At 35.7% G+C, this 13,114-nt stretch overlaps 2 protein-coding genes across 2 annotated transcripts in view; one reads left to right on the top strand and one right to left on the bottom strand.

Moving 5' to 3' along the window:
* LOC145660613 (adhesion G protein-coupled receptor L3-like) overlaps nucleotides 1–13,114 on the bottom strand; it is an 880,165-nt gene that overhangs the window by 158,957 nt on the left and 708,094 nt on the right. The window lies entirely within an intron of this gene.
* Nucleotides 316–3,033, top strand: LOC145694233 (uncharacterized). Its single transcript, XM_081770337.1, has 2 exons — nucleotides 316–2,817; nucleotides 2,959–3,033. The coding sequence occupies exon 1, from the start codon at nucleotides 322–324 to the stop codon at nucleotides 2,599–2,601; it is 2,280 nt and encodes a 759-aa protein (XP_081626463.1). The 5' UTR covers nucleotides 316–321; the 3' UTR covers nucleotides 2,602–2,817; nucleotides 2,959–3,033.

The following is a 13,114-nucleotide window of genomic DNA, read 5'->3' as shown; positions in this document are numbered from 1 at the left end:
ACACAGGATACTTTCTTCGATGAAGACACGTTCATTCATAAGCCCAATTTACTGGTGGCCCAACAAGTATGTTACAACTGTGTTCAAGATGAGGATATACATCATCCGTGTGAAGTTTGTGGACAGCGAGAACATATTTTTCAAGATGATCCGATCAATGCCTTTCTTGCGTATTTACGTCAACCACGACCCAACATCAAACTTATTGTATCTTTGGCACATAACTGTAAGGGATATGATGGTCATTTTATTCTTAAATCTTTAGTGGAAGAACATGAATTGAAACCTACTTTGATCTTGAACGGAGCAAAAATTTTAAGCATGAAAGTGAATCACTTATCGTTTATTGACTCCTTAAATTTCATGCCAATGGCTTTAAGTAAATTATCCAAGGCATTTCATTTACCAGCGACCAAAGGATATTTTCCACACTTTTTTAATACTGCTGCAAATCAAACGTATGTGGGAAAATTACCGGACATCCATTATTATGGTGCAGATGAAATGAAAGTGGATGAACGAGAAAAATTCATGACATGGTATAATGAACACCAGAACGATACGTTTATTTTCCAAAAAGAATTGGTGAACTATTGTATCCAGGACGTCAACGTACTTCGATTGGCTTGTATATCTTTCATGACCACTTTTGAACAAGAAACTCACGTCAATCCTTTCCTGGAGGCTATCACTTTGGCGAGTGCGTGCAATTTAGTATTTCGACGAAATTTCTTAAAACCTAATACTATTAGCATTCTCCCTGCACGTGGATACCGTCACAGAAACAATCAGTCACGGATTGCTTTGCAGTGGCTTGCCTACATGGAGGAAAAAGAGGGTCATTCAATTCAACATGCTGCGAGAGGAAAAGAAGTTTATGTTGCTGGTTTTCATCTGGACGGTTACTACAAAGATCCTGACACTAAAGAGAAACACGTGTATGAATTTGAAGGGTGCAGATTCCACGGCTGTCCTCTATGTGTCCCTACAGGCCGTGATCAACCCATTTATGAGAACTCCGAAGAAACAATGAACTATCGCTACGAGAGAACACAGCGTAAAATGAAGTTATTACGATCCATGGGATATAAAGTACATGAAATGTGGGAATGTGAATTTCGTCAAGTGTTAAAATCCAATCCAGCATTGGCCTCTTCTTTAAGCACACATCCTTATACTAATAAGACACCATTAAATCCAAGAGACAGCTTCTATGGTGGTCGTGTTAATGCCATTAAATTGTATCACGTCGCAAATGAAAATGAAGGCGAAGAAATAAAATTCTTGGATATCGTTTCCCTGTATCCTTATGTCAATAAATGTGGACGGTATCCAATAGGGCATCCACGAATATATCTACAGGGAGATCCAGAAATGCCCGACATTCAAGATGTCAACGGATTGGTCAAGTTGAAGATTTTGCCTAGCAGAAATGTGTTTCATCCAGTGCTGCCATTTCGCTCAAATAAGAAGTTGTTGTTTCCACTTTGTGCTGCCTGTGCCACAGCATTAAATCAAGATTCTGAATGTACACATTCGGACAGTGAACGAAGTCTAACAGGAACATGGGTGTCCTATGAAATTCAAAAAGCCATTGAACTTGGGTATCAAGTCATTGAAATTTATGAAATTTGGGATTACGACATCACCGTATATGATCCAGAAACCAAGACTGGCGGATTATTCAGCGAATACATTAATACATTTTTGAAATCTAAGCTGGAAGCTTCTGGATGGCCTGCCAATTGCGTCACCGAAGAAGAAAAGCAGCAGTATATCCAAGTGGTACAACAACGGGAAGGCATAACTTTAGATGCAGCAAATATAATGACAAATTCAGCACGTCGTAGTCTTGCAAAACTCTGTTTGAATGCCTTCTGGGGACGACTCGCTATAAGAGACAATTTCAGCCAAACGACCATCATTAACGACCCCAAAGAACTGTATCAGAAATTAACTGCTCCAGATATAAAAGTCAACCAAATTTTACCTGTTAACGATTCGATGTTATACCTTTATTGGCAGTATGAAGATGATGTTCCAGTACAAAATCACAATGCTAATGTTGTCCTTGGAGCATTTACAACGTGTCAAGCTCGTCTGGAACTCTACAAATATTTAGAACTGCTGCAAGAAAGAGTATTATATTTCGATACAGATTCAGTGATATTCACGCAGCGACCATCACAGCCCACAATAGAACCAGAAGTATTTCTTGGTTCAATGTCAAATGAACTTGAATCAATTGGACCAAAAGCATACATTAAAAAATTCGTGTCTGGTGGCCCAAAACAGTACGCCTTGGAAATCTACAACCCCGACACGAAATCAACCAGTTATGTATGCAAAATTCGTGGGTTTACACTCAATTATACTGCAAGTCAAAAGTTAAATTTTAATAGTCTGGAGCAAATGATCATAAATCAATCGAGTGAAAAAATCACCATTAGCACGCCGCACAAAATTTACAGAACCCACGATCATCATCTTGTCACAAAACCTGAAGAAAAGAAGTACAGTTTCAACTATAAAAAACGCCGATTAATACCAGACACATACGAGACATTGCCCTATGGGTATAAAAAAGCCAGAACAGAATAACAGCCATATTTTCCCCTAATCCCACCAACATCACCTCCCAAAGACGGGGCAAAGAATCAACGTATCCCAAAGACGGGGCAAAGAATCAACGCCTCCCAAAGACGGGGCAAAGAATCAACGCAACACGGGACATGCTTCAACGATGCACGAGCGGAAACAAAACTCAGATGACATCACCTTGCAGAAACCCGTGGAGAAAAAAAAAAAGGAATTCAGGTACGTCACATTTGCGTTTCTTTTCTCACCTCACTCTCCCTTGATCAGTTAGTTCGATGTTAATAATCTGTTTTTCTTCTTTCACAGGAAACAAAATAAATATTACCATGTATATTCATATGTTTTATTTTCTCTTTACAGAATTTGTACCCGTCACGGACACGTCTTCCTTTGAAGAAAAAAGAAATTCTGTATTCTATTTCACATGCTAAAAATAAATGTACAAAAACATGATTCTGTGTTTTTATTTCACATCCTAAAATCAAATTCTTTTTCCTGTACTGCGATTTCAATTTCTTTCTTCTGAATCAGTTTACCGATAAAATAAATCAATGTTTTGCGAAAAAAAAATCAAACTAAATTTTTGTTTCAGAAAATTTTTAGTGTACGAAAAAAAAAAACTGATTCAGAAAATTTTTGTGTACGAAAAAAAAAATGTTTTCAGAAAAATTTTTTGTGTACGAAAACAAAATTCTGTTTCAGAAAATTTTTTGTGTGTACAAAACAAAAACTGTTTCAGAAAAATTTTTATGTACAAACAAAATTCTGTTTCAGAAAAAATTTTTGTGTGCAAAACAAAATTCTGTTTTCGTCACGAAACTGCTCCGACTAAATGAATCGATTCATTCTGATAGTGTTGGCAACACTGGAAAAATTTCGGTAAGTATCGCTCAGACCCTGAGTTACAGCGAACACAACTAGATTCGAACCAGCAACCTTACATGTCTGATTCATCTCTAAATACAGCCAACTAAACAATAAGATTATGTGTATACGTCAATGCTTTGCACTGAGTCAACAAGGTTTTCTTCAAGGTCAAAGTTGCACACGAAGTAAAAAAGATGACAACGCAGATCTTCTATCTTTCTATATGAAACATAAACCTAGTGTAAACTGCTCGCACTGAAATGTGTAATGTAACATAATCTGCTCGTCTTCTTTTCATACGCGAAACTGTTCGCACTGAATGGAGTACGACGGCTCAGCGCTTCAATCCCCAACGAAGTAAGTTCATGTTTCCTCCTATCATTTTTCATCAGCGTTTCAAGGGGACGTTAAACTCAACATTTCTTAAACTAACACACAAAAAAAAAATCGAACTCGGGACCATGACATAGTAATAAAAAAACTGAACTTCTCAATGGGCCATAGTGGCTCAAATATGTGAGATCTCTGCTTCAATCCGCAAGCAAGTAAGTTTATGATGTTTTCTCATTTCTCATCATCGTTTCAAGTGGGACGTTAACATTTCCTGAAACTAGCACCAAGAATCAAACTCGGGACTATTGCATAGTAATCAACACACGTGTACGATGGCTCAGTGCTTGTCTCTCTACTGTATGAGGTCACTGCTTCAATCCTCAGTCAAGTAAGTTCATGTTTCGTCCTATCATCTCTCACCGTTTTCGCGGGGACGTTAAATTCAACATTTCCAAGAATCAAACTCGGGACGATTGCAAGGTTCACTCCTAAAGCGGAACAAAATGCACCCTAAAAGGGAACGAGGTGGACCACCCAAATTTTGTAGTAATATATATTAGGGTCCAGTACTATGATACCAAATGTTTAAATTTGGCAATTTCTAAAACTTAAGGGGGCGGGCCAAGGTACCATTCCCGGGGGTGCACATATGTACTTATGTTTCATAATAGGGAATGGACTCCTATACATGGCCATATAACCATATAAGGTAATAGGATCTCATCCAAGGAAATGAATTAGGTCAAAAAAACCAAACACGTGGTACAACGTAATGCTTACGTTTATATTTTGGCAATTTTGTACCCCTAAAAGGGAACGAAATAGACCACCCAAATTTATAGTGATCTATATTAGGGTTCTATACTATTATACCAAATGTTTAAATTGGGCAATTTCCAAAATTTAAGGGGTGGGCCAAGGCACCCCATGCCGGGGTGCACAAATGTACCTATGTCTTACAATAAGAAATAAACACCTGTATACACCCATATAAGGTAATAGAATCTCATCCAAGGGAATAAAATGAACCAAAAAACCAAACATGTGGTTGTACTAAAATTTGGCAATTTTGTACCCCTAAAAGGGAACGAGATGGACCACCCAAATTTATAGTAATACATACTAGGGTTCTATACTATTATACCAAATGTTTAAATTGGGCAATTTCCAAAATTTAAGGGATGGGCCAAGGCACCCCTGCCAAATTTTTAAAGGGGTGCACAAATGTACCTATGTCTTACAATAGGAAATAAACACCTGTATACACCCATATAACTATATAAGGTAATAGGACCTCATCCAAAGGAATAAAATGAGCCAAAAACCAAACATGTGGTTGTACTAAAATTTGGCAATTTTGTACCCCTAAAAGGGAACGAAGTGGACCACCCAAATTTATCATAATACATACTAGGGTTCTATACTATTGTACCAAATGTTTAAATTGGGCAATTTCCAAAATTGAAGGGGTGGGCCAAGGTACACCTCCCAATTTTAAAAGGGGTACACCAATATAGCCATGTCTTATGAAAGGTAATAAACCCCTGTATACAACCATATAACTATATAGGGTAATAACACCTCATCAAAAGGGATAAATTAGGTCAAAAACCTCCGAAATTTGAATTTTTGGCAATTTTTTTACCTATGAAAGGGAACGACATAGACCCCCAATACTAATAGAGGTACATACTATGGTCCCAGGCTACCATACCAAATTTTTAGATTTGGCAATTTCCAAAATTTAAGGGGGGTGGTCCTATGTACCCCTGCCAAAATCTAGAGGGGTGGTCCTAAGTACCCCCCTAGGTCATTGACACAGGCCAGGGACCATGGGTCCTGGGGTGGTCCTATGTACCCCTGCCAAATTTTAGGGGTGGGCCATGGTACCCCTAGGTCATTGACCCCGGGCCAGGGACCATTGGTCCTGAGGCAGGGACCCAGGGGCCAAAAAGTGTCCTATAGTCAGGCCCTTACTACTATTGCCACTACTTTACAAGAATATAAACCAAAAACGTCAGTAGAAAGCACATTATAAAATTTACTTTTTGAGGCTCGTTTTGGTGCCCCTCTTTCTCTGGCGCCCCGGGCAGTCGCCCGGCCCTTAGTCCGCCCTTGAAAGTACGGACGCATAACTAAGGACTGCGGAGGAGAGGTTAACCTTCATGTTATGCCACTGGTTTGACGTGTTTGAAATGTTCAGTAAGTGATCAGTTGGTGAAATAATTTCGACGGTTACTGATGTTTAAAGTTTAGCTAAGACAAAGCTACCTAATCAAATACATTTGATATCGCGATGTCACAATTTGATTTTTCCTCACATAAAAAAGATAAAAACAATAGTAATAAAAACCCTTACTCGTACTGGGCTCCTAACTAACTAACAACCTAATTCTTACAGACTAGTTGCTCTGACCAACTGAGTTTCGATTTCTTACGAGAAAGAAGTCTGTTATATTAAGAGGCATGCTTTTCATTATCAAAACTGTTCGAAGTAATACGAACATGGCTTAAGAACAGAGATGGAACTGAATTACCACTCGATTGACCTTGAGGGCAAATCACCAAAGCGTAGAGTTCAGCATGCATTTCTCTGGAGTTGTGTTCAGTACTCCTATCTGCCAGTCATGCTTGTTCGTAGGAGTAATATGTTACAAACCTAACCTTTCGATAGAGCACAATGACAGAGAATCAAAATTAATGAATTCTTGCCCTTGTGAACTTGGGATACCACCATGTGCAATAAAACTGTCGCGTCTTCTGAAGTGATATTTTATCGAAAATAACTCGTTTTCCTTTATATATCCGAAGTTTTTGAGGGTTTCAAAATGAGGAAACGTTACTGACAAACAAGGACGCATTTAGGGGTGGGTCCAGGTGGTCCGGACCCCCTCTGAAATCCCAACTTCTCTGTAAATTTAGCCTAAATTTAAGGATTATCTTTTAAATTTTATTATAATTTATCCTAATATTGAAGTCGGACTTCTCCCGAAATAAATTACTGCATACGTGCCTGCTGACAATTTTCAATATATTCCTTAAGTAAGTAAAATAACTAAATTAGGAGCAAAAAGCTTCAACACGGGCTAACTTTTGTCCACTGCCAATATTGTTAGAAGGGATATTAATAGCAAAAACTGCTAGGCAATGCTGAACCTTGGAACTTCACTCCGAACAGCAAGCTTATTATTGAGAACTACATATGAAACATTTTATCGAAACTTATCTAGCTTTTACCTGGCATGAAATTATTATATACACCAACATTCACTCTCCTAAAATGTGTATCTAAACATTGCTCTACGTATCTCCGAAGCAATGAAAATTATTTATCGAAATATGTGAGCAGGGAATTCTAACAGCCAGCCATTTTATTTAAATCGTAGTAGACCCTGTAACCGGGCGTTAACGTGAAGACGAAGCTTGGTCCATTGGTAAAGTGTTTGAAGAATAAAAACTCAATGTTCGTAGGTTCGAATCTATCCACTCACCATAACATTTTGTTCTTATGTGTAACGATGAAATAAGAAAGAAAAAATGTATAACCGTTAAGACAAAACTTCAACCAAGTCTGAAGAGAACAATACTAAAATAGTAATACATTGACGTCAACCAAAAATTATTTCATGTAGCGTTTGGACGAAATTACAGCTGTTAACAATTGCAGAAATAAAAACAGGCTGTAATGCAGTCTAGACTTCTGAATGCATTTACTTCCTGAAAACTTCCGTCTCGTCATTGGTATGCCGTTAATCATTGTAAAACCTTTCAATTGGAAGTGAAATGACACAAACTAAAACAGTTTTAAATCAATAAATGTCTATGTGTAAAAGTAGGTGTCTTTTATCTGTAGTTCTGAGTTCCTTTTACTTTGAAGTGACAAATGAGAGAAGAAAGTATGGTGTTCGAAAAAAAAATCAAATTTGACATTTCAACGAATTTACACGTATTATAGCCCCTAACACCGAAAAAGTTTTTTTCGATACATGTTCATCTGTTCGTCCGTCCGTTCGCTACACTTTTCTATGCACTTGCCTAGAAGCCATACCGTTCAACTTATCTGCACAAAATTTTAGTTTAAGATTTTTATAGTATTTCCTATAGTTTTTTTTTATTTCTCCTACTCCCAAAACAAGGGTAGTTTCCTGTACGATGAAAATAAAAAAAAAGATATTTTCTCATAACTGGCTCTAACGATCTTGTTTTCTTTCTTTTTTTATAAATCAATATTTAATTAGCAACCCTATTTTGTGGTATAAGGCATTTATCTGAGAAAAATCTACAAGGGGTAGTTTATACTAAGGGGGTGAGTTTTTCTCAGTGATTTTCTCAAAATGGACTCAAATGTTTTCGTTCATATTTCATAAATAAAGATTTCATTAATAACTTATCAATATGGCATAACTCGTTTGTCCTAAAAAAATGCGAGGGGTAGTTTATTCTTGGTGGAGTGTTGTCTGGGCGATTTTCTCAAAAACGACTCAAAAGAGTTTATTCATATTTCAAAAATAAATATTTCGTTAATAACCGAACAATATGGCAAAACTCGTTTGTCCTGAAAAAATATGCGAGGGGTAGTTTACTCTTGGGGGTGTTTTTCCTCCACCGTTTTCTCAAAAATGAGTCAAGCAATTTTGTTCGTACTCAGAAATAAATATTTCATTAAAAACCTAGTAATATGGAATAACTCGCTTACCCTGAAAGAATCCTCAAGAGATAGTTTATTCGGGGAGTTATTTTTCCCTCACGATTTTCTCAAAAATTACTCGGGCAATTTTATTGATAATTCATAAATAAGTATTTCATTAATAACCCTATATTTTAGTATAAGTCATTTCTATGAAAAACAATTACAACGGATAGTTTATTTTTGGGGTTAAAGTTTTTTCCCCGACAATTTTCTCGAACGACAGGCGATTTTGTTCAAATTTCGCAAATAAATATTTCATTAATAACCAAAAGTATATCTTAACTCATTGTTCGAAACAATTCACAAGAGGTAGGTTACTCCTGACGTGTTCTTTTTGAATGACTTTCCCAAAGTGACTCATTTGATTTTTTTCATATTTCATAAACAATGATTGCATTAATTGGTCTATTATATGTCTAATGAAAATGTGCTCAAAGTGTGAGTTAGTTTTGTAGTATGGATTTTCTTCAATTGAAGTTTTTTATTCGATAATCTGACATTCGATGTATTTGAATAATACGATAATTTTATTCGTATTATCCAAATACACACTTCAGTAACAACTGCGGCCTAACACAGTTAAGAAATTGAATTGAAAAAGTTTAGTGCGGTGGCCCTGTAATTGAATGTTTTTTGAGAAACTCCCTAGCTTTTTGTGGTAAACTCAGGCTTTTCTTTTTCGAGCGACAAAAGAGAGAAGAAAATATAGTGATTGTGAAAATAATATCAAATTCAGATTTCAACGGATTTACGTGTTTCATGGCGTCTCCATATCGAAAATGTGACTTTTCGACACCCGTCCTTCCGGTCAGTCCGTTCGGCACACTTTTATATGCACTCGCCTAGAGGCCATACCGTTCAACTTATCTACACCAAATTTTAAGCTTAGGGTTTACTTAGTATTCTTACAGGAGCTTTTCCATTTTTCCTACCACCTAAAATAAATGTGGTTTACAAACAGCCGAAAATCGAAAAACGCTATTTTCTCAAAAATGGTTTTAACAATTTTGTTTATTTTTCATTAATCAATATTTAATTAACAACCCTATATTGCAGTATCAGATATTTCTCTTAGAAAAATTTACGAGGGGTAGTTTATTCTTGGAGGTGACTTTTTCTCGACGATTTTCTCAGAAAAGACCCTGGCGAATTTTGTACACACTTCATAAATAAATATTTGACCTTACAACATGGTATAAGTCAATTGACCTGAAAAATATATGAGTAGTAGTTTATTCTTTTACTTGAATTTATTCCCAGTGAGTTTCTCAAACACGACCAGTTGGCAACCCTGTATCTCGACAACGAAGCTGAATTCGAAAACTGCAAGAGGACCATTTGTCTCCTTTTGATGTCACGAATCACCTCCCGAAGTTTGTGGACATCTTTCAGGTTCACCCTTAATGAAGCTTCTTTTCGAAAAGTTAACTACTAACTTTAGGCATTGTTTATCTTTTTTTAAATCACAAATGTCGTTATTAATTTTAAGGCAGAGAACTACTTCTGAGAGAATAGATCTTGAAAAATAATTTTAAAACTTAGACTTTTGTTTTCGAGACATTCCAGACAAGACGAGACATTTTACAAGCTATCTCGTGTCCAAAACATTTGCCTCGTATTATCTTGGATGTCACAAAGCGCGTCTCGTCTCTTTCTCGAGACATGTCTTATCTCGTGCGCATTCGTTAACACTTGGAAAGGATTATCTTTCTACTCAAAGCATTGTTGTTATAATGGTTGCATATTTATGATAATTGCTGTCCACATAAATTACAGTCCTTTCAGTTGAATTAATTTTTATTATTATTATTATTATTATTATTATTATTATTATTATTATTATTATTATTATTATTATTATTATTATTATTATTATTATTATTGAAATTGCAATATCTAGTTTAACGTTGGACGATTATGCACCAACGCTAAGGGAGAATGATGAATGAAATGGTGAAATAAAGAAAGTGGGAGGAAAATGGAAAATCTCAAGAAAACAAATACCCATGCACACTGTATTTGTCCACCTCAAATTTCACTTGGCACGAAGTGGAATCGAGCCACGAACCCCCTGCACCAAAGGTTCCTGTAATGCTTTATTATTATTATTATTATTATTATTATTATTATTATTAATAATAATAATAATAATAATAATAATAATAATAATAATAATAATAATAATAATAATAATAATAATTGAAGCGAGCTAAACGAGTTTCAACCGTACGACTCAACCAACGTTTGGGTGCCTGTTCGTTCGTCTGCTCCTCTCATAAAAGACATTTCATTTTAATGAAACTAGTAAGTGCCTTCTTTTAGCTCTGCGAAGTAACTATTGCTTGGAATATGAATCTGCAAAACATAAGAGGTAAAATTAACCAAATGGTGCAATTTTCCACTTATTTATACAAAACAATTTTGCAATATCAACTACGTGAATCTTGTCCCATAAAGAAGCCGAAACCCCTACACCGAAGAGCCCTCCGAGATTTGATCATTGTCCACACGGACTGAAATTGTCATTTGAAGCCAAGACTTTAATATGAAGCCAATAATTTCTTTAAAATAGACGGAAAATTCGGAAGTTATAAGCATTTTCATATTTTTGCCTTTTCCCATAAGCGAGCCGTAGCCCCCTATACTGAAGACCCCCCCGGAGATTTGATCATTGTCCACTCGGACTGAATTTGTCATTTGGAACCAACACTTTAATACGAAGCAAAATATTTCTTTAAAATAGACGAAAAATTCGAAAGTTATAAACATGTTAATAATTTTGCCTTTTCTCATAAGGGGGCCGTATTAGCCTACACTGAAGAGCCCCACGAGATTTGATCATTGACTACTTGGACTGAAATTCTCATTTGAAACCAAAACTTTAATATGAAGCCAAAAATTAAACTTTTACATCAATTTAAATTGACTGGGTTCCGGTTCCCCCCACTATTGTTTAGTTTAGTTAAGTGGTAATTTGTGACAGCTTCACATCATCAAAAGAATGTTTCACTTCCCCTCCCCTCCCCCAGGAGTTCGTGCTGGATCCACCACTGGAATCAATAGACACTCTTCCTATTCTTTTTGTCACCCTTGATTGTGTAGGGGCTCCCTCGTACAAATAAAGAAGCGGTAATATTACAATCAAGGGCCGCTATATATTAGGTATTTTTTTAGTTACCTACCCCTAACCGCACAGGGCCATCTTTCGTAGAATAAAAAATATTACGTGATATTCCAATCATGAAAGGGGAGAGGATGCTGTAAATATATTTCTTATTCATTTTGTCTGTCCTGCTTATCAAAAATTACTTTCTGTTGGAAGGGTACTGAAATGAGAGGGGCAAAATAAAAAGTCGTACCCCCTCCTACATGGTTGCTCAAATAAGTACTAAAGAAAGCATTTTAAACTAAGATATTTAAGATTTAAACTAGGAAACTAAGATATCCTACATTATGTAAGGATGGCATATTCAGGATTATTATTATTATTATTATTATTATTATTATTATTATTATTATTATTATTATTATTATTATTATTATTATTATTATTATTATTATTATTAATTGAATGTTTTTGGAGCACCGAAATTTTGTGAGACGAACAATGATATGTAGAGGTTTAAGATGGGTGGTCATAGAGGAGGAAAAACCAGGATTTTTCTCTGTCTGACTCTCTAACGTAAAGATTATGTGCTGAAGGTAAGAAGCATCATCATTCTACAATAGGTTGCTTTTACGTAGAATATCAATTACTTGAGTTCTCCTCCTTCGGTCTACTTACCTTATGTAGTAAATTCAAAACAATTTCAATTCAATACAAATACATTGTAAAACTTTTCCGTAATTAAACATCTAGGGAAAATTAAACATTTAATAGGGAAATCTGTTATCAAAATATCCAAACACGTAGATAGAAGACTATCTAGTGAGAAATATTGTGAAACTTTATAAAATTCTCCAAATTAGAATTAACATTTACTGGGAAACATTCGTTATGCGCCAGCGAGCATATGGTGAGCAGTGAGCACAGGGAAAATAATTACGAAACTTTGCAAACAAAATTAAGGACGCTACTGCAAGTGCGACAACAGCATTTTTTCTTTTTTTGGTATCGTCATGAGTTTTACACATACGTTACAATTTGATTTTTCCCAAATAAAAAAATAAAAAAATAACCGTAGTGTAGTGATAAAAATGATAACGGTACTTCCAGGGGATCGAATCCGCTACCTTCAGCATACAGACTCGTTGCTTTAACTAACTGAGCTATTTTTTTTTACGTGAACTGAGCCTGTTCCGGTAAAGATGATATTTCATTACGATCGTGATACCAATTCGTCCTTTTCCATAGATAATTTCCACTATTTGCTCTATCTTTATGTTAATACTTAGCATATATTCATATATTTGGAGTTTGCAGATAATGCATATAATAAGACATACTAGAAATATTCGTTAAAAGTTTAGTTTGTAGATTTAATCCACATTTCTCTCAATGTCATAGATGTCGCTGCTTCGTGTTGAACTGCAGAATTCCCTCGTGTTCTTCAAAATTTCCCACTTTAGCAGAGTTGGTAATTCTCGAGATTTCTGTCGATTTAATGTTTTTTGCTTCTAATTTCT

This window comes from Thermobia domestica, chromosome 9 (assembly GCF_964235325.1).
Source record: "Thermobia domestica chromosome 9, izTheDome1.hap1.1, whole genome shotgun sequence".
Classification (NCBI taxonomy): Eukaryota; Metazoa; Arthropoda; class Insecta; order Zygentoma; family Lepismatidae; genus Thermobia; species Thermobia domestica.
This window is presented reverse-complemented; position numbering and strand designations above follow the sequence as displayed.